General features: G+C 40.4%; 1 protein-coding gene across 1 annotated transcript in view; it reads left to right on the forward strand.

Annotated features, from left to right (window-relative positions):
- Positions 1 to 21,929, forward strand: part of Ush2a (usherin) — a 681,657-nt gene that overhangs the window by 506,725 nt on the left and 153,003 nt on the right. Inside the window, exons 49-50 of the mRNA XM_034512972.2 lie at positions 1,877 to 2,045; positions 13,153 to 13,374. Coding sequence (XP_034368863.1) covers positions 1,877 to 2,045; positions 13,153 to 13,374 — 391 coding nt within the window. The remainder of the gene's footprint in view (positions 1 to 1,876; positions 2,046 to 13,152; positions 13,375 to 21,929) is intronic.

Raw genomic sequence — 21,929 nt, forward strand, 5'->3', positions numbered from 1 at the left:
TTGCCATGAACCGGACTGTTCCTGGTTTGTCAGAAGTATTTTAGAATTATGGTCATTTATAGATTAATGTTCATATTAGTTGCTGTTTAGGAATCAGATCAATAATGCAACCAGACAGAGGGTTTTGTAAATGGCTTTTATTGACAAACAACACAGAAAACTACTTTGTTTGAAGGTAAGATTTCATCTAATGAAATAATGTCCTATTTATCAGTAGCATTGAGCGTTCGATGACGAAGGCTACTCCTAAATCCCTAAGATTCACTAGAAAGGAACTCCGTAATTAATAAAGCGAGTTTCTAAAGCAATATGGATCGAAATACAAATTATTGTGGCTGCTGCTCGCTTAGCAGTAGTTACTATGTAAGAGACGCAGAAAGCCAGCTGCCTGAAAACCTTACAAATTTTGTATCTCTAAAATTGTTATGTGTTAGTTTAAGCATGCGCATACGTGTAGTATGGACATGAGCACGCATATGTAGGCGGAAAGCTCATTTTAGGCACTTGTTTATAAAAAAAAAATCTGCTAGTTAAAATCACAACTTTTAGAAAAACAAATGTATCTTGTCTAGCATTTTTTATATAGGGGGTTGATACTATTTTTGATGAAAAGTTCAGAAAAAAATACTTTCAAAAAGCCTCCTCATGGACCTCTTCAGAGTGGTATATAGCTTCATGTGCTTTTTATGCAGAATATGGCATTGAAAGGAAGAGTCACGCAACTTATACATCAAGTGAGACTGACCCTGAATTCTCACGGCTACCGACTAATTACAAGGAGGCAATTGTGTGGGTTACTCTTTGGTTAGGAGACCTGCCTGGGTGGCTGGGTTGGAGTGGATTCCTTTGCTCTTAGGAAACTTTGTAAATGAGCCACTAAGCAAGTGGGCCTGTGGAAGACTCTGATGCTGTGATCTGTGTCGCTGCTCTGAGTTTGCTTCCAACGTGGAAACACCACCGAGAGGAAAATGGAAAGTGCTTGATATACAGTGTCTTTTTTTTTTTTTTTTTTTTTTGTCTGCTGTAGAAATGTCTGTCTAACTGAAGGAACTCGGGCCAAGTACAAGTTCTGAGGCTGTTTTCCAGCTGCTAGTCAGGGTTTGATTTGGTTTATATATCACATAAAGATACAAATACTTATTTGATTGTTCAAGCACATAATTTCTTTGCGGCTAGCTCCGGGCAAAAACACAGAGTTAAAAGGACTTTTCAACATTAATTTCCATATAAATTTATTTTTGTATTGTAGTAGTCTGCAATATATGTTTGCATAGGTGTATATATGTGTGTGATATATACATATGTGTATACATTCATAGAGAAAGGAGAAAGAGATTGCCTTATTGGAAGAGTAGGTCCATAAATAAATAATGATATACATTATAAGGAAAATTCAGTTTATTTAACAAAAAGGATGAATGAGAAGCAGTTTGCTTCTTGGTGTGATTTTTCAAGTTAAGCAATCATTAGAATTAATGTGTGTGTGTGTGTGTGTGTGTGTGTGTGTGTGTGTGTGTGTTTGTGTGTGTGTGTGAAGAAAATGATTCATTTGCAATTTTAAGTACTGGAAACATTTTTTTAATACTGTATACTGGGAGCATTGACATTCTAAAAGTAATTTACATTACATTCACATAATGTTATAACACAGAGCAAAGCTTAGTTGAATAGAAGGAAAGCTACATTGTATCAACTGACATTTATGGAATTTGATTTACAGCAGGTAGGTAATATGGTCATCTTTCCAGGCCTTTTGAGAAAGATATTTATAGTCTATGAGATATAGTATTCTTAATTGAACAGATGCATTTATTTTTTAAATGTAAAGTTGCTTGTATTTAAAATATTTCCCTAAAAATCTATTCCAAATATTCAGGTATGTTGTGGTGGGCTCCTGTATGACCCTCAGCCTGGATACACGTGCTGTGAAGAGAAATACATTGCACTCCTTCCAAATGCCACTGGAGTTTGTTGTGGAGGGCGAATGCAGGAGGCACAGCCAGACCACCAGTGCTGCTATGGGCATTACACTAGAATTCTTGCAGGTGAGTGTCGTCTCCCACAGTATTTAACAGCTTAGAAGCTGAAACTGTACGTCTGTGTCCCAGGCCAGCTAACCCTCTCAAGAACTTTTCCATCAAAGCCTGAACCACAGAGGCACGGCAAGGGGTATGCTTTAAAGGTTGTTTCTCCATCTGTGGTGGAAGGTGCTAAGAAGAATGGCTTATCAGACCTTCCAATATCTACTGAAGTCAGGAATGTTCATGGAGATCTTATTTTGTGTGGCTTGATTCATTCACATACTTCATGGTTTCATCGTCAAGTCTATGGATCAGGAACTGTCTGTGATGGGTCCTCTTCAGTGTCAGCTTGGCTGGATTTGAAATCACTTGGGAGACACACCTTTGACAGGGAGCGTGCTTCCAAGGAGCTTTAACGAGAAGAGAAAAAAAACCCAGGCTGGATGCGGGCAGCACCATCCCATACACTGTCGTCCTAAACAGAATAAAATAAAAAAACAAAAGGAAGCCAGCTGGGTTTCATCCCTCTCTGCTTCATAGCTACAGAGCCAATGTGACCTCATGCTCCCGTACCAGGTCTTCTTTACCATAAGTGAGTGTATCCTCAAGTGTGGGCCACTGTCACCCTTGCAAACTTTCAGGTTGTTTTACTACATACTTTGCCACGGTCATGAGAAAGGCAATGGGCAGCTAGTCCACTGCCCAGGCTGTGAACCACGCCTCCACTCCATCCATTTCCCTTCTGAGGACCACATGCCTCATTCCTAAGTGGATGATAGCTGCAGGCTCCATTTTTGTGAGCGTTCCAAACCCCAGTGGTTAAGACTGTCAGCTAAGTAAGCTGGACCATGTTTTCCAAATTTAAAATGACATCAAAGAGTGCCTAGTAAATGTCATAGGGAATGAGGACAGTGGCAGCCACGGTTTATAAAAATGGAAGACATCAGATAGGCCTTGTATTTAAAGATTTTCCCCTAACTTAGCTGCAGTTTACAGTAATGAACTGGGTTTAGAAGAAATCCACGGTGCACCAAGATTGGCATACAACCTGAAGGCTGAAGATGGGAATACTGCTGTGTTCTGTCAAAATCCCTCTCCTGGTGCTAGTCGGAGGGAGCCTCCACCCCAGTGATGATGGTTTTTCAATGAATCAAAAAACCATGGTTGTTAGAGTGGCCTGGGCTTGGGTAGCTTTCCATTAGTCATGAGGTTGTAATTTATTCCCTTATGTGCACATGAATGTGTGCTGTATGCATGCAAGCATGTACAGAGTCCAGAAGAGGTTGTCCGATGTTCTGGCCTATCACTCTCTGCCTTATTTCATGGAGGCAGTGTCTGGCTGGTGGCTAGCAAGCTGCAGGTTTACAGGGTGGCTGGCAGCCATTCGCCGCTTTTAAAGTTCTTCACTTTGGCACGGCAAACACTGTTACCCACTGAGCCATCCTATCCCAGGGGGTTCTGCCTCCTGCCTTTTCCCTGTCCCATGTGGGTCAGCAACCAGCTTGCTTGGGTGACACCATGGTACTGTCACTTTGCATCCAGCAGGTTTGATATGAGTACAGGGTGAGAGAGAGAGGTTAATATCTACTTGTGGATGACAGGGAAGGGAGGGATGTTACTTTTAGTGGCTATTTGATTATGGACAAGGGCCCACAAATCTGCCTGCCTCTTCTTCCCCGTTGTGTTCTCTATCTACTTAATTAACATTGTTGGTACTTTTAAAGGATTATTCTAGACCAATGCACTGTTACTAACACTGGAAAAGCCACTGTAGATAGATATGTTTCCTGTCGCCTAAGTTTACTACTGATGTCTTTCTCTTTTTGAGATTTGTTTGTTTGTTTGCTAGTGTGTGTGTGTGTGTGTGTTAGTTTGTATTGCCATGAGTCAGATCTCTGAGAACTGCAGTTACAGGTGGCTGAGAGTCATCTGAGATGGGTGCTGGGAACCGAGCCCAGGTCCTCTAGAAAAGTAGCAAGCTCCCTTAACCACTGAGTGGTCCTACCAGGACCAGAACACTGACATTTTCTTAATCACAAGAAAGGAAACTTGGGAGAGAGGAGAGGGGTTTTTTTCAGATGCTTAAGGGAGCCAAGGGCTCTGAGACACACAGCTCAGCATGGACTTTGTGCAGAACATGTACCTAGTTGAGGCATTAATGTTCAAATATTCAATGTATTCCATATGTAACCACCCAAGGAGATGATGGGAGGAATGAGGAATTCTCTGACCCTGTTTTTTTTTTTTTTTGGTTTTTTTTTGTTTTGTTTTGTTTTGTTTTGTTTTTTTGCAAAGCACAGGATGATCAAACATGAAAGGTATTTAAATAAATACTCCAAGCTAATTCATGATGGTGCACTTTCACTCTATCTTTGCCTCCCCCACTGACTCACAGAGGACAAAAAAAAATTTATATAGCAATGTTATTGTGTCTAATTCTTCAATAAGAATATATTCATAATTGAATAAATCATAGCAATGTTTTTTAAAGGGACATATGTTGTTGGGAGTGTAAGGATTTTGTGGAAGAATGTTGCCTTGTTTATTAAATTCTGTTTCACAGTTGTTAGCAACTGATCAAATAAAGCTTGTCAGATGCTCTATTGTTTCTGAATGTCCACAGCAGGGACTATCAGCTATGATTCTTCTCCTTTCTTCCTGCAAATAACTGCTTTAAAACTTAAAGAAATGAGGCAGACACTTCCTGGTGTCTGTTCTCCGCTTCCTCCGTGCCAGAAGAGCCTGGGAGGATCCTTTGGGTCTCCCACACTGCTAAACAGAATACAAATAGCTCATACGAATACGTACTAGTTTTCTTTCAAAGTCACTTTGAAATTTTTGATATTATCATTTGCAACAAACTACTAATGCCCTGAAAATAATTCTGGACCACACAATTCATGATAAATGCATGCTCCCATTTGCCTGTCTAGCACAGCACCTGACACGAACGCTCTGCCTGTCTGTGCCTCTGCAAGCCCAGTAGTACAAGGCTAAGGGAACTTTTATTTTGCCTCAAAATAGAATTTAATGTTTGCACCAACAAATTAAATAAATAGAAATCTATAGCGATTTCACTGATATTAGATAAGCCTCCGACTAAATGACGTGAGTGTGTATGTCTACATGGGATATGCGGACACGTTTCTGTATACATGCACATGTGCGTACTCTAGGGATTAAAGGTAGAAGTTGGTGTTTACCTCAATCGCATTTCACTTAAAAGCCTGTTTTTTAACACTCTCTCTCTCTCTCTCTCTCTCTCTCTCTCTCTCTCTCTGTGTGTGTGTGTGTGTGTGTGTGTGCATGTGTGTTCATGCATGTAAGATGCAAGTGAAAAGAGAAAGGACGTAGAAATGCTCCAAAGCATGTGGAAGTCAGGGGGCAACTTTTGAGTGTCTGTCCTTACCTTTCTCTATGTTGAAGCAGGGTCTCTCACTTTTCAGTCACCACATGGCATCCTCCAGAATAGGTGGCCCATAAGCTTCTGGCCAAGTCTCTCCTCTCTCCTCCTCTCTCCTCCTCTTCCTCCTCTCTCCTCCTCTCTCCTCCTCTCTCCTCTCTCCTCTCTCCTCTCTCCTCTCTCCTCTCTCCTCTCTCCTCTCTCCTCTCTCCTCTCTCCTCTCTCCTCTCTCCTCTCTCCTCTCTCCTCTCTCCCCTTCCCATCTTTCCTTAGGAGTCCTGGGATTAGGGATGATGGCCACCACATCCTTCTTTTTATGCTGGTTTTGGAGGGCAAATGCACACAGCCAAGCTTGAGTGGCAAATGCTTTTACACAGCCAGCTCCCCTGGCCTCCACCTTCTTTGAGACAGTAGCTCTCACTGAACCTGGAACTAACCATTCAGCTAGACAGGTTGGCCACCAGGCTCCAGGCACCCTCCTGACTCTGTTTCAGCAGCTCTTCAACTACAGGCACAGACCACAGGTTGGTTTGTTGTTGTTATTGTTGTTATTGTTGTTGCTACTGCTGCTGCTGCTTTTCTTATTGTTGCTTGTGTGGATTACATGGTAGATTCTCATACTTTACTGACTAACCCCTTTCATCAGCCCTTAGCAACTGATTTGTTAAGTAAGAGTTTAAGTTTCTACACCATACAGATATATGTGGATAACCTACCTGTCAAATTTATATGTGTATCTGCGCACATATATCACACATGCCTGCATATATATGATATGCACGTAGCACACATACTGGGTCACGACATTTTAAATACCTGCTGAACTGTTGAGCCCGTCCCACACCCATGTCCTTTGAAGCACTTGTTTTTCCACAGTGTTACATTATCTCGTCTTGTCAAGATTAAAAGGAAAAAGAAAAGACGTAAAAAAACCATCCTCAGTGAGAATCGGGCTCTGCTTCAGTTGCTAATCTGTATATATCTAAATGAAGGGATGTTTTTCTGACCTGGGTCCTCAGCCCATGGTCTTTGTTAACTAGTTCAGGATCATTTACATCAAGGAAGAAATGTAGTGGGCCCAGACTGTCTTGTATCTTGCTGTAATTAAAATCCAATCGGTAGCCTCCAATCTTGAGGCTGAGTTGCATGCAGGCATTTTGATATTTATAAAGTTGAAATATTGGTTAATAATATTACTCCTTTTTTCCCCTCAAGACTTTGCTGCATAGCTACACATGATAAAGAGCGGCAGAGAATACTCACTCCTTCACCCCACTTTTTTATAAATATGCTAATGACCCCAGAGAAGTGTTAATGTGGGTCATTCTTTGATAAGAATAACAATTAACTTTTAGGCTGCATGGTACCATTTAGAGAGGAAACATCTTCAAGCCTGGCCTGAAAGACTCATTTTTAGAGGTTAATGAGAAGGTGACTGATCCTTGTATCTTATGTCTAATAGCCCTTTTTTTTTTGAGGGGAAAAAGAGTTTTATTTCTCATTGATATAATACACATCCCGTTGTCTTTTTTTTTTTTTTTTTTTTCATTTTCTTGAACCTTTTCTACAGGCAGTAAATGAATTCGGGGAACTATGACTAAAATAATTAACACAATCCAGGAGAGGTTTCACACAAAAGTTTGTCTTTCCCCAATATAGATGTAAGTAGCATGTTTCCTCTAAGCTCACAACTATTCTAGGAAATGCCCCCCAGAACCATGTGGCACTCTGTGTTTGCCACTAAGGGGCACCATATTCTCTGGCTGGAAACAAAAAGGTTTTAGACAAATGATAATTATATTTCAGGCTAGAGAGAAGATTCTTCTATCCAGAGGAAACAAAGGGGGTAAATAGATGGCAGATAAATGATGATAGATAGATAGATAGATAGATAGATAGATAGATAGATAGATAGATAGATAGGCAGATAGACAGATGAGAAGTACGAGATGGATAGGTAAATAGACTATACAAAGACGATAAACAGATGTAAAGTTGTATTCATATTGCAGCAATACCACTCTTGACAAGCTCATTCTAGCATCATTGGCTGCTGCTAACACTGTAGCAAACACCCAGCTCTCTTTGCCTTACTGGCTCTAAGGTCCTCACGAAATGGAGCACACCATATTTGAGCACACCTTATTTGTCTTTCTGTTGTTAGCTTCTTTCACTTAGCACATTTTCAAGGTTCACCCACATTGTACCTTGCCTCAGGACTTCATTCTTTTCAAAGTCTGAATTCCATTCACCACATTTTGTTATGTATTTATTCACCAAAGGACATTTGGATTCTTTCCACCTAAACTACAGTGATCCAGCACCCTTGCTAATATCCTGAATGTGTGTGTGTGTGTGTGTGTGTGTGTGTGTGTGTGTGTGTTTGTGTGGTGTCTCTCCTCTTCAGTAATAGCTATTATAATTTAACTGTGACATGGTAGTTTTGATTTGCATGCTCCTAATATTATTAAGCATCTTTCCATGTGATTCATAGACTATCTGTATCTTTTCTATTCATGTACTTTCATGTATGAATCCTTCATATTTTTTTTTCATACTTGTGCTCCCTGTGTTGTCTTCAAATGTTCATATGTGAAGTTTGGTCCTCAGCGTGTTGTTCCTTTTAGAGGAGGGACCTACTGGAAAGACAAGGGGTTATTCAGGATGCTTCATCAAAGGGACTCTGTTCCACTCCTGAGAGCTTTGTTGGGAGTGCACTGGTCCTGAAGTTCTCCAGCCTGTCTGGCCATGTACCTGCCACTCACTTCGTTAATACACCCTTGATGTGAAGTTGTTTGTAACTAGACCCTCACCAGAGCCAAGAACATGTTTGTGCCATGTTCTTAAACTCCAGGAATACGAACTAAAAAGGCCTTTAAAATTGTATTATTTCATCTCTGGCATTTTGTTATATAGTAAAATAAAATGGGTAAAATACTCCCTCTTTATATCATGATTTCCAAATACTTCTTCCAGTGTCTTCCCTGTGACTCTGTTGCCTTCTCTGATGCCCAAAGGTTTGAAATTTTGATGAATACAAAGTCATCTACTTTCATTGCAGTAAATTTCACATTATATCTGAAGCAAATCATGTAAAAAATACTGCCCAGTCCACCATCATGAAGTCATCCACTGATATTTTCTACTCAGATTTTGAATTTTAGTTTTACTTTGTGATCCGTATTGAGGAGCTCATTCGGAGCTCACTTTTGTGGCATAAGATAAATTAAGAATTCGACTTTGTTCTTTTACATGTGGATGTTCCTTTTTTCTCAACACTAATTGTTCCAGTAGAAATGTTTCTTTCCCCCACTGAGTGGTCTTACCACCTTTGCTGCAGACTGCTTGACCGCACGGGTGAATCTGTTGCTATTCTCTTTCATTTCAGGCATGCATCATTCTTCGTACCAGTGCCACACTGCTTTATCACAGTAGCTTTGAAGTAGAGTTTGACGTCAGAAATCGGAAGACTTCTAACTTTGTTCTTAGCAAGATCATTTTAGCTACTTGAAACTCCTTGACAATCGTGTGAGTTTTAGAATGGCCATCCCATTTCTGAAAGAAACATCAGGATTTTGACAGACCACATTGGCTCTACAGGTCACCTGGTCTAGCACGGGCTTCCATTCCGTGACTCTAGGATTCTCTTACCTTCCTCTTCCCTCTTTAATTTCTTGCAGCAGCATCCTGTAGCTCTCAGTCTGCAGGCTTCCTTGGTTGAGCTCATTCTGAAGTATTTTATATTTTTGACACTGTGCTAAATACTGTCCTTTCAGATTGTTTGTTCTTTTGGCATAGAGGCCTAGTTGATTATTTATGTACATTTTATATATTGAAACATTGATGATTTCGTTGTTCTGGTGTTTAGTTTTCTTTAATAAATGTGGGGGTGTTTTTTCTCCCTTTAAGTTCATGTTGCCTGAGAGCATACATTCCTTTACCTCTTCCATCGTGTTTCAGATGTCTGTTCCTTCTGCCTCTGTGTGATTGCTCTGGATCCCATCCAGTGCTGCAGTGAGTGGAAGTGGAGGCCAGCATCTTTGCCTCATTCTGATCTTAGAAGGCCTTCCAGTCTGTCCATTGAGAGAGGCCTGTTAGTTAGGGTATTCTTCATACTCACCTAATATGCTGAGGCAGCTTCCGTGTAGTCTTTCCTTGTTGAAGACAGACAGGAAAAGCTTTCTTCTGTGCCTTTTCTACATTGGCTGAGAATAAGTCTTCTTATTCTGTTATTAGGCTAATGTTGTATTACATTTATTAATTTTGATCTGCTAACTTTAAAAACCAAAGTTTGTTGATGAGGCTGAAGAGATGGCTTGGTGGTTAAGAGTACATATTACTCTTACAGAGGACCTGAATTCTGTTCCCAACAACCATGTCAGCAACCTATGACTATCTGAAACCCCAGCTTTGGGGGTGAGGGGAGGGGAGGGGGATCTGATACCATCTTCTGATCTCCACCAGCACCTGTGCTAGCATGCAAATCCTCTACAAAAACATACACATAATGTTAAACTGGGTTTAATCTTTCTATGCTGCTCTCTCTCTCTCTCTCTCTCTCTCTCTCTCTCTCTCTCTCTCTCTCTCTCTCTCTGTGTGTGTGTGTGTGTGTGTGTGTGTGTGTGTGTGTGTGTATACCATATGCTTTTGTGGAAGTCAGAGGACAAGCTGTTGGAAGAGTCTCTCCTTCCACTCTGGGATCTCGATGTTGAAAGCAGGCTGTCAGACTTGCCTTGCCACAAGCACTCATCCTCTGATCCGTGTCGCCTTGTTGATTCATTTTTCTCTCTCAGAATAAATCCTTCTTGGTCATGAGGTGCTGTTCTTTTAATGTGATTTTAAATGTAGTTTTATTATAAGTTTTTTTTCTAGGCTTTTTTCCCCTCCACAATCAGTATTCCTAAGGGATTGGTGCTTACTGTTCTGTCTTATTCTAAGTGTCTTTATCTGGCTTTATCATCAGGGTACTTATAGATAAGTTAGCACTTATTCCCCATTCTTTAGTTTTCCTGAGAGATTACATCGATTTTTTTTTGGGGGGGGGATAAACAGAATTCACCCAGGAAGCCATTTGACCAGAGCTTTCGTTGTGGGGAGTTCCTTGATAAATTATATACCATTGTTATGAATTCCAGAGTCTCTTCAGATTTCCCATTCAGTCTAGGGAAAGTTATATTTCTAACAATTTGTAGCACAGTCTTTTAAGAAACAAGTTTGGACAGAAGAGACCTGGTGGGTAGCTGCTATGAGTTCTTGACTTATTTGCTACCCTTTGTGTCTCTGGCCAGGGGCAGGTACTGCCTCATGGTTTTCCTACCAATTCATCTTGCTTCCTCTGTACCTACACCATAGGTCTCATGGGAAAATGAGCTAATTAACAGAGAACAAGGGCATCCAAGACCTTGAGCTCCCTCAATCCTCAGTGAACTTGGCCCTTTCCTTATTAAGGCTTGGTGACTTATTGCTTATATTATACAACCTCTGGACTATGTTTTAAAATCACCCAACTACTTAGCCTGGCCACTGTGCTCATATACCTTGCAAATGTATTCAGGGAATATAGTCAAGGGAAAGAAACACACCTGAGAAGGGGCGATACAGGAAACGGGAAGGAGTTGTTGAAGGTTTTCTCACTATAAAGAGAAGAAACAAGCAAAGGAGGAGGAGGAAGTCAAGATTCAAGGAGCAAACAGGAAAGCATGTGTCATGGGAAGTAAAGAGGGCTTGTGTATATTCTCTGGATCCACCAAATGCCGTTGCCACTTCTGAGATATCCTCAAGATAAGCAGAGTTGTCTCTTTAAGGCCCCTCCATACAGAAAGATAAACTACCCCAAAACAGCGTAAAGCCAGTAGCAACAAACTTGATGTGGTTTGAATATGAAAGGCCTCTATAGACTCATGTGTTTGAATGCTAGATCCATAGGGAGGGGCACTATTAGGGGGTGTGGCCTGATTGGAGTGGGTGTACCTTTGTTGGAGAAAGTGAATCACTAGGAGGTGGGCTTTGAGGTCTCAGAAGCTCAAATCAGGTAGTGCTTTTCTTGCTACCCATAGACCCAGATATAAAGCTCTCTACCACTTCTCCAGCACCATGTCTGCCTGCAGGCCGCCATGCTTTCTGCCATGACAATAATAGATTAAACCTCTGAATGATAAGACAGTCCCAATTAAAATTTTTCCTTTAAGAGGGTTGTCTCTTCTCAGCAATAAAACCCAAACTAAAACACATGCTATCTGGAATTTTAAAATTTTTGTTCTTGAGATACCAAGCCAAGGACTAATTTATTCTTGTGTCTAAATTTTTTAAATATTAACTTTATTCTCAGAATCTCACTTGCTGACATTGTGCATGTATGAGCTCTGGGGAAATTTATTATCTCTCATAACTCTGCAAATTATGAATGTGCTTAGCTAAATACAATATTTTACTTTCACTCACTTAATTATCTTCCCATTTTAAGCATTTTGTTTGACTAAGTAAATATATCCTTATTAAGAAACAATTTTCTCAGTGGGGAAAAAATTTTAAGACATTGGCCTCAGCAAGGACTTCTGAAGAGCCATCTAGTCACTCAGGAAAGAGTGACAACTGACGAATGAGATTTTAAGGAAGGAACAAGTCTCTACACAACCAAGAAAACAATTGAGTAAAAACATTCAGCAAAGCAGGGGAGTCCATCCCCAGCTATAGATCTGAGAGAGGATTAATATTTAGAATAAACGAAGAACTCAGAAAGTAACAAACAGCATAATAAAATGAGTTAATGAAATGAGAGGAGTGACAGTGAAATAAAACTCTCCAGCTTTCAATACATATGAAAAAGGAAATTTCAACCACAGTAGGCACCTGAGAAATGCTAATTAACCGACACTGAGATTCTAGAACTCCTGTCAGAAGAAAACAAATAGCAACAAGTGCTGGTGGGGTTGTGGGCAAAGGTGAGTCAGCCTGCATCACTATGGAAACGTAAGACAAACGTCATGACAGAAGTGGATACTAAGGCTCCTCCAAACACTGAAAATAGCTCTTCCATGTGACCCATCTATACCATTGTGGTATTTACCCAGACGACTTCAAGACACCACCTCACAGAGATACTTGTGCCCCAGTGCTTACTGCAGCACTATTCACAGGACCTGAGTCACCCGACCAACCTAAGCTTCCTGCAACAGAAGAATGAGGGACAAAAACATGGCTCCTACAAAAGGGAATTTTTTTTCAGCCATTAAAAACAATCAAAAGCATGTTGTTGGAAAGAAAATGGGTGACACTGAAGATAAACTTATGAGACAAATCCATCTCAGGAAAATAAGTGCCATATTTTTTTCTCCTTTGTGGTTCTTGGATTTTATATAGATATTTAGAATCAAATGTATGTAAATATGACAGCAAAGTAGAAGCTGATCTTTCCTGGCAGATACATCTAACCTGTAACTTATGGACTGACTAGCCAAGGATAGCTAAGAATGTATCCCAGCACAAAGTCATGTTGGTCAGACATTAGAATGGGGACAAAAAGGAAAGGGCTCGTATATATGGATGAGAGTAACCATACCTATCACTCCATCTTTAATGTAAAAGTTTGGGGGCTGTGTTACAATTTTACAAACTCAGTAGAGCACTCTGCTGGTCATCTGCCTTGCAGAAGGGATGGCAGTAACACTTGGTTGGGAGTCGAGGCATAATTGCACTCACAATATAACTGTTATCATCCTAATCCGACAGGAGAGATATGCTGTCCCGATGAGAGGCACAACCGGGTGTCCGTCGGCATTGGTGATGCCTGCTGTGGCACAATGCCTTATGCCACCTCCGGGAGCCAGGTGTGCTGTGCTGGGAGGCTCCAGGACGGCTACAGACAGCAGTGCTGTGGGGGAGCGGTGGTGAGCCAAGACTTCACATGCTGTGGTGGAGGAGAAGACGGCATGGTATACAGTTACCTCCCAGGTAAGGCCCCTTGTCTGTCCTACAGGATGTGGAGAGGTGATGATGGCCAGGGAGGAGGAGGGATGTGCCCTAGGAAAAAAATAAATAATTGAAACACATATGAACTAAATCTAATGAAACTATTAGAAATATACTATGTAACAGTTAAAATCTTTTTTTTTTTAAAGTGTATCTAGTCTACTTCATAAAACACACCAAATTTCTTTCTTTGGAGCTGGGGAAGTGCTTTGGTGGTGAAGAGCACTAAAGCACTCGGTGTTCCTGCAAAGAGCCCAAATTCAGTTCTTAGCACCTTGTTGTGGGGCTCACAACCACCTATAACTCTAGCATCAGCAGACCAGATGCCCTCTTCTGGTCTCCATGGGCACTGCAGCCTCAGACAAATAACCATACACATAAATTTTTTAAAAATACACTTTTTAAAAAAACTTTCTTTATGAATGTCAACCCCCCAAAAAAGTACCAAATCAGAACAAACTTCTACATAAATGCATTTTTTGTATCAGAAGAATATTTCCTAATAAGTACTAATAGAAGACAAAATAATTAAAGTGACAGTGAGATATTAATCTTTTACCTTTTTGTTCTCATATTTTAATATTATTAAGAATATATATTCTAGTATTAATATTAATATTAAATTAATTTACTAATAACAATATTAATAGCAAGCATTACCACTGGATAAGACCTTATTACCAAGCATAGTGTCTGTTCTTATGTACATTTTTGCCAAAGTTAATCTTTATAACTACTCCACAAATACATATTTTTTATTCATATTTTATAGCTTAGGAAAGGTGCATGAGCCTATAACCCAGTGATAAAGCACTTACTAGTATATGTGAGGCCCTGAGTTTGATGATTGGCACTAAAAAATAATAACAATATTAAAATTAATGTGGAAATTAGAATGTGATCATTAGAGACCTACCAGAGATCACACAGGTGATCAGAATAGAGTTTGAGTAGATGAAACTTGTAGTCTGAAGGGGTGAAGGAAAGGAACAAAGTTCAAAACAAATATTTATTCATAATAAGAAAATAAATTGTAAATTTAAAAGAAGCCTGGGAAACTTCACTTCTATAATCTAATGTGGTGTGTGTGTATGCATGCATGCATATATGTGTGCATGTGTATGTGTGTGCATATGTATATGTGTGTATGTGCATGTGTGTGTGAGTGTGCCCATGTGTTAGCATGTGTGAGTGTATGTGTGTATGCATCTTGTGTGTCTGTGTATATGTGCCTAGGTGTTTGTATGCATGTGTGTGAATGTGTGTATGTGTGTGTATCTCTGTGTGTGTATGTGTGTGAGTATGCTGCATTCACCCATGTGTACCCATGCAGAGGTCTGATGAGCCATCTGGTGTCTTGCTTTATCACCTTCTGCCTTATGACTGTGAGACTGAGTCTCTCACCAAACCTGGAACTATGCTGGCAGCCAGCTCCAGTAATCCTCTACTCTTGAGTATCCATTGGTGCTGGGGTTACAGGTGTGTGTTCAGCCATGCTGAACTTTTACCTGGGATCCAGGGATTTGAATGCAGTTCCTCATACTTGTGCAGCAAGCAGTCTTACCCACAGAGTCATCTCTCTAGTGTCCACAAAGATTTTAAAATATCTGTATCTCATAATTCCTGGCATCCATCACCGTGATTTGTGTATGTCATTCATTGCCTGTCCAGCCGACCCTGGCACTTTAGCAGATTTTTATTGCAGCTCAGCTTTTCCTTCTCACGTGGTTGATAGCAATATCACAATTTCTTTTTTAAATTGGTTGAAGTTTCAAAATGTGGTTTTAAGTACCCCAGCTCGTTATTATGCTTCATAAATAGGTAGGATAACTGTCAGATTTGGGCAAATCTCTACCAAGGATCTCCTTTGGATCAGAGTATTTCAGATTTTCTTCTCTGAAAGTGCTCTGTGGTGACTCTCCTTATCTGTGGAGCTGACTGTATTAACTGTATTCAGTGAGTAGTGTCTGTCTAAGCCAGCAGTTCTCAAGTTTATGGGCCACGACCCCTTTGGGGGTCAAGCAACTCTTTTACAGGGGTCGCATATCAGATATTCTACATACCATATATTGATATTACAATTCATAACAGCAGCAAAATTACAGTTATGAAGTAGCAATAAAAATAATTTTAAGATTGGTGGTCACCACAACATGAGGGACTGTATTAAAGGGTCATAGCATCAGGAAGGTTGAGAACCACTGGTCTAAACTATAATTCTCTCTACTTGACTCATGTTAGCATCAATGTCACCAGCCCATCTTCAAATCAGCAAGCCTTAGTTTTTTCTGGTTATCATATTTTGGATACATTGATTCAAGTGTTTCATTTGAGTATCACTACTTTGGGAATGGTCTGAAATTCGTTTCAATTCTCCACTTTATGCTAGAAATATTTTAGTTAGGTACATATTTTCATGTTTTGCATGTGTATGCATGCCCGTGTATAGGGGTGGATGTGCACAAATTCGTATGTGCTGAGGCCAGAAGACAGTTGTGGAAATCATTCCTCAGATGCAGTCTACCTTCCTTCCTGAAACAGGATCTCTTACTGGCCTGGAACTTTATACGTAGGATAGGTTGATGGCTAGTGAGCCCCAGGGATCTGCCTGATCTTATTCTTCAGTGCCAGGACTACTGTTAAAGCTGGAGGTTGGGAGAACATTTCTATGACTGTCTGATTAGAACAAGCTGTTTTTAAGTGCACAGGAGACCCTAAGTCGGGGTGTCAGAGAGCCCCCCCCCCCAGCTTTTGAGGTCCCTTTTATGGGGAAGGGTTAGTTAGGGCTGAGAGAAAACAGCTGTTGAGATGATCAGCTGTTAGCATCAGGACAGAAGAGCGGGGAGCTCAGGGCTCAAGGCTGCCTGTGGGGTAGAAACCAGCAAGAATACATCCTGTGGAAGGGGCGTCATCACAGGTGTACAGGAGTTTAGCAAGACAAAGGGATGGGTATACGTCATGGGGTTATGATTCAGCAGAGGCGGAAAGACATGGTTTGCAGCATACATTAGGCTTAGGAAACAAACTTACCGTTATAAGGTATGGAGACTTAGTAACAATATATAACGATGTATAATGATATATAACAATGTATAATAGTGAATAACGATGTATAACAATGTACAACAATGTAGCTCCTGTTTTGGCTGCACACACAAACAAGCATGTGCCACCATGCCCGGCTTTTCAACATGACTTCTGCGGGTCAAACTCAGGTCTTGTACTTACAAAGCAAATACTTACCTGCTACGGCATCTCTTCTCCCACCATTTATTTTCATTTTCTCCACGTTTATCTAATATTTTTTTCCTTGAAATCTTTCCTTCATTGAACCTCATTTAGTAGTCTATGAATTTTTACATCCTGTCTCTCCCTAAATTGCCACATTCGTGTATGCTCCAGACTTGGCAGCTTTTTATGGGACCTGTAGGTCATCTGTGAGAGTGAAACTGTTTTCATAATAATACTACGCCAATGTAGGCATTAAGGTTTTATTACGTGTATTTGTTTATTTATCCTTGTGTGGAGGATCATGGGGACGTATGCCGTGGCTCAAGTGTGGAGATCAGAGCTAAGTCTGCGGGAGTCAGTTCCCTTCCTAGGTCTTGAAGGTCCCAGGCAATGAGCTCAGGTCGTCAGGCTTGGACACAAGCACCTTTACCCACTGGGTCATCTAAGCCACCCCACTCCACCCCACCTTGGGTGTCTAGCAGCCCTTCCCAGGTACTCTGTGGTATGTGTTACTGCAGCAGAGAGAAGCTGAGGAAAGAATTCAGTTGCTGTCTGTAACACTAGACCTTAAACTGGCCTGCAAAAAAAAAAGTGTAAGAGAATGTCATTCTCACAAATTTGTTTTTGGGTTTTGGAAAATATACTTATGCCTCAGAAAGGCATCTTTACATTCCTTTATTGTTATTCTTTAATGGATTTGATTCTAGGGTAGAACATATCTACTGCTTTAACCCACATAAGCAAAGGTGGTTTTGCTTTGAGTTTTGTTTTGATTTGGTTGGGTTCGTTCAAGACAGGATTTCATTCTGTAGCCCAGGATGAACTTGAATTTCTGATTCTCCTGCCTCAGCCTTCCAAGTGCTGGGTTTGCCAATCTATGCAGGTAGTTTTTTTTTTTTTTTCTTCCTCTTCTTTTCTTCACTAGGCAGCTGCCATATCCTTTCATTCAACAAAAGAAAATGTACTGAGTCTATATTCAAGATGGCTCTTTTGGGTATAAAATTATTAGAATTTCGTCCGCCCTCCCCAGTTTCTATGTCATCTAAAAGCATCATCTGTGAGGCTGTGAAATGCTCCTTCTTCTTCTTCCTCTTTTCAATTTCTGCTACTGTGTCTTAATTGTGGAAGCTAATGAGTTTCATTTTGACTTTCTCATCCATGCATGCAATGGACTCTGACCATCCTCCTCAACGACCCCCACCCCCTTTCTCCAACAGTCTAATGCACACACATTTTTCAAACTGAGCGAGCATTGTGTGAAGTGGATAAAGAAAGCTAAGTCTGGGTTGCACCATTGTGTCAGAATCCTGAACACTGAGTCAGAGCTCTAGTGAGGCAGCTTGGCCTGGTGGGGAATTGATACCCATGTGGAAACTCAGACTTTGGCTTCTGAGTGCTGTATCATCTACACAAGGAAATAGAGGGAGACAAGTTTGAGCCAGCACAGGATTTAGTCAGTGTTCTCGAAAGAGTGAATGGATTGTCTTAACTCTGATTTTCAAAGGCTGGTTGAATTTGGGTGGCAGAAAAAAATGCAGAGACAGAAAGAAGACTGAGCCAAAATGCTAGAAAGAAAAACAGGATAAAGCTCACTGCCCTCCAGGACAGATTCTTAGCCTTCTAGAGAATGCTTTCCATGTTATGAACTCTAATCTTCAATTAAAGTACATCAAAATGCACTCACACATACATGTATATGCACGAGTACACACCCACACAAGCACACTTGCCAATTGCCTGCTGTCTTTACACCCATGAAGTCTATCCAGAGGCCAAGTTTCAGAATCACTCTCTTCTTCAGTATGATGATGACAGATAACCATCAAAAATGTTTCTTTTTCAAAAGAAATCATTTTTATTATTTCTAATTATGTGTCTGTGGAGGGGGAGTGGTATATGCACAGGCTTGCAGGTGCCTCTGGTGACCGTAAGAGGGCATCAGATCCCATAGCACTGCAGTCACAGGTAGTTGTGAACCACCTGGCAAAGGTGCTGAGAACTGAACGCAAGTCTTCTGCAAGAGCAGTCCAGTGAAACCTTTCTCAAATTGTAATGTTCCTCGGCTCCTATGAAGCAAGACTGACATGGTTCTGGAATGCTGTCTGGACACCTAACCCTGGTAGCCACGGTAGGGAAGGCACAAGCTCAGTACTTGTAAAATGAAGGAGAAAAATCTCTTTATTACTTTGACCTTGGGACACACTGAAAACAGACAGGTTCTCAGCCCTCTCTGCTCCTCTGCTCTCTCTCCTTCTGGTCTCACCCAACGGTTACGGCTGCTCACTGATCTCGTTCTATCCACCCCGGCCAGTCTCCACACCTGCCAGACAAGGCTTGGATCCTACAACACCGTTCCAAAACCTGGCTTGTCTCACTGCCCGGCATTGTGAGCCTGCCACGACACCGGCCTGGCTCGTAAAACGTCCCTTTATGTGCTTTATGACTTAAACTCTTTTATTTGCCTGCAGGAGCCCTTTAACAAAATCACATTGAATTGACTTTCTCACACCAAATCAAATCTCCCTGGTCCCAGTTCAGTTGTCTTTGTCAATATGTATTTTATAAATGGAGTGAATTAACAGATGCTGTAGGAACGGAAGTGCTGGGGTAGCGTTTATGGTTTTTAGTGCTCTCTCTGGGCGGATGAGCGGCGTGGAAGCAGTATACAGGTATCTTGGGATGAAAGTCATCCCCTTGGATGTGTATTCTTAACCACTTTCCCCGAATATATTTTAAAACTCTTTATTACACATTTTCCCTTAGCGTTTTGCGTATATGGTTTTATCATGTATGCTGTTAATCTTAGCTTGGACTTGATGTATCCCTTAACATTAAAAGACAAAATTAAAACCTTCTCCATCATTCAGAGAGAACAGAGATTTTTCTGTTAGCCGTGAACAAGATCATTTCCTGACTTTAGATTATGTTTCCTTATATAAATCAGTTCCACGCAGTCTTTGATAGCAAATGCTTCTGAAATTATTTCAAGGCAGAATTCTGGGTTTACATGCCCTAGACTCTGCCTTGAGAAAAATTAATGAAGGCCACCAGAAAATGAATATTTTCTTTTAAGATGGGATTTCTAAATTTAGCACAGAAGGAGGGGGGGTTAGTATAGAAGTCTAGGGTAGAAAAGTTATCTGGAAGAAATTGCTCCCAAAATGTCTCCATATGACCATGAAAGTTTTTTGAAAAAACATAATACACACACACACACACACACACACACACACACACACACACACACACTTCATAAAATGTATGGCAGTGGTTTGGGGATCAGGCTTAACTGTTAATTTTGTGGTGGTGACCATAGCTCCATCTACTGGTTATTACAAGCAAGAATGTTCTTTATTTTATTTTTTATTTTTTATTTTTTAATACTCTTCCCTAATTTTCTAAATTTGTTCTGAAGACACTATTTGTAATCTGTTTCTTCTCTCTTATATGCCTGAAATGTAGAACCCCTTGCCCTAAAATATGACAAATGTAAACTGAAGGCCAAAGTTTACCCTGAGTTTTTCTACCCAGGACTGGTTTTCATACTTTACTGATTTTTCTTGGAAGTATAGTGTCTATTTCTTAGTTGTCTTTGGGGACTGTATAGCACATTTTATAGACTTAAACTATTTATAAATCATCAGATGTATTGATAAATATTTCTTCACTAGTCCTGGACATTGAAAGCAAATGCTGGCGCCACATTTGGTAACATGATTGCAAGCTTCTTCTAGTTCCTTCTTTATTGTCTACAAGAGCAAGTAAAAGAAGCCACCATTGACTGTCTACATGTTGTGAAAGACTATGCAGGCCTAAAATATAAACATCTACTCTTGTACATATTGATAATTTCTGTGTCTTGTTCAAAGACACTCTCCACGCTTAGACAAATGCAGTGGGGAGGCTTTGGGAGAGCAGGCCAGGCCATCAATAATGCACAGCCTCTTTTGGTTTTCTTTGGGCATATTTAAGATTGTGACTTCTGTGTGTCAGAGTTCAAAAGTCAAGTGCTGTGTGTGATAAATTAGGCAAGGGTCAAAGGTTGTTGCCATGCCTTTCAGAAGCTGGCCTGTCTCTAGCTTTTGCAGCTCATTCATGCTGAAGTGATGCACCATGGGTATTACTACCAGGCCCCGCTCTGCAACATCTGCTCTCCCTAAGTGAGTTAGTGCACGTCAGACATCTTTATGTCAGAATATCACAGTGATGGATGCAGTCTTCAGAAAATGCTGCATAAAAATCTGGTGTGCCGTTCTGGCCATTAAGTGAAATTACTATTTAAATTAATGGCACTGTCATGGTTTATCTGTGCAAAGAATGAACGCTGATTAGAGTATTAAGTAATTAGCAATTTATCACACTGGAACAAGGTTGATAATAATTAAAGAAGTAATGGTTTACCAAGGAAACTAGAAAGGGAGTCACTTCTTGTTATGTGAGTGAAATCTTGCCTGGAAATTCAAAAAAGCCAAGACGAAGCCCTTTGACAAAGAAAGCATCCTTTTTTTCCTCTCTTCTTCCCTCCGTATAAAACAGTTCATTATCAAAATTTTAGTTGACCTGTCAAAAGTCCCTCAGAGCGATCAGATGACTGATTAGGAGTTTCAAATTAGGTCAATGTCTGCATTTTGATTTCATACTTAAAGCATGGTGAAGCCATGCAGTAATTTGAGAGTAGAGGGGGAGAAACATTCTCCTCCCCAAAAGGCCAGTTTTCAGATTTTGATTGCTTCTTAAAATGGAAACACGAATAGTTTTAGAAAATTACTAGAGAAAAAAAAATGACAGTCAAGGATCCAAGGTTGTATTTAAATGTCTGTGTGTGGACAGAAAAAAAAAAATGTCTGTGTGTGGACAATATGTAACCCAAGCCCGTGGAGTCCAGGTTCATTTCTGTGTGTAGAGAACACACATATGTAAGTAGGCATTTTGCATGAATAAACCTGTCTTTACCCACATAATTAAGACTCGGTCTACAATGAGAACCCTGCTGTGCATATTTTATTATCAAGAACATGACCCGGGAAGGTTAATAAAAATTATTAATATCATAGTTTACTTTCAATTACTTTGAAGAGTTGTCATGTCACATTTAGATCTGCATGATACATCAAAACTCCATAATGACCAGTATCTATTATTAGACATATACACAATTTTTAAATACTTAAATCTTTTGAAGTATAAACAGCCGTGTGATTGATGGTTCTTCAGAGCCCTGACTGAGCAGCACCTTCCTTTAAGGGACCCACCTCACTGGGGTCTACTGGATGTTTTTGTTTGTTTGTTTGTTTGTTTTTGTTTTT

The sequence above is a fragment of the Arvicanthis niloticus genome, chromosome 10 (genome assembly GCF_011762505.2).
Source record: "Arvicanthis niloticus isolate mArvNil1 chromosome 10, mArvNil1.pat.X, whole genome shotgun sequence".
Classification (NCBI taxonomy): Eukaryota; Metazoa; Chordata; class Mammalia; order Rodentia; family Muridae; genus Arvicanthis; species Arvicanthis niloticus.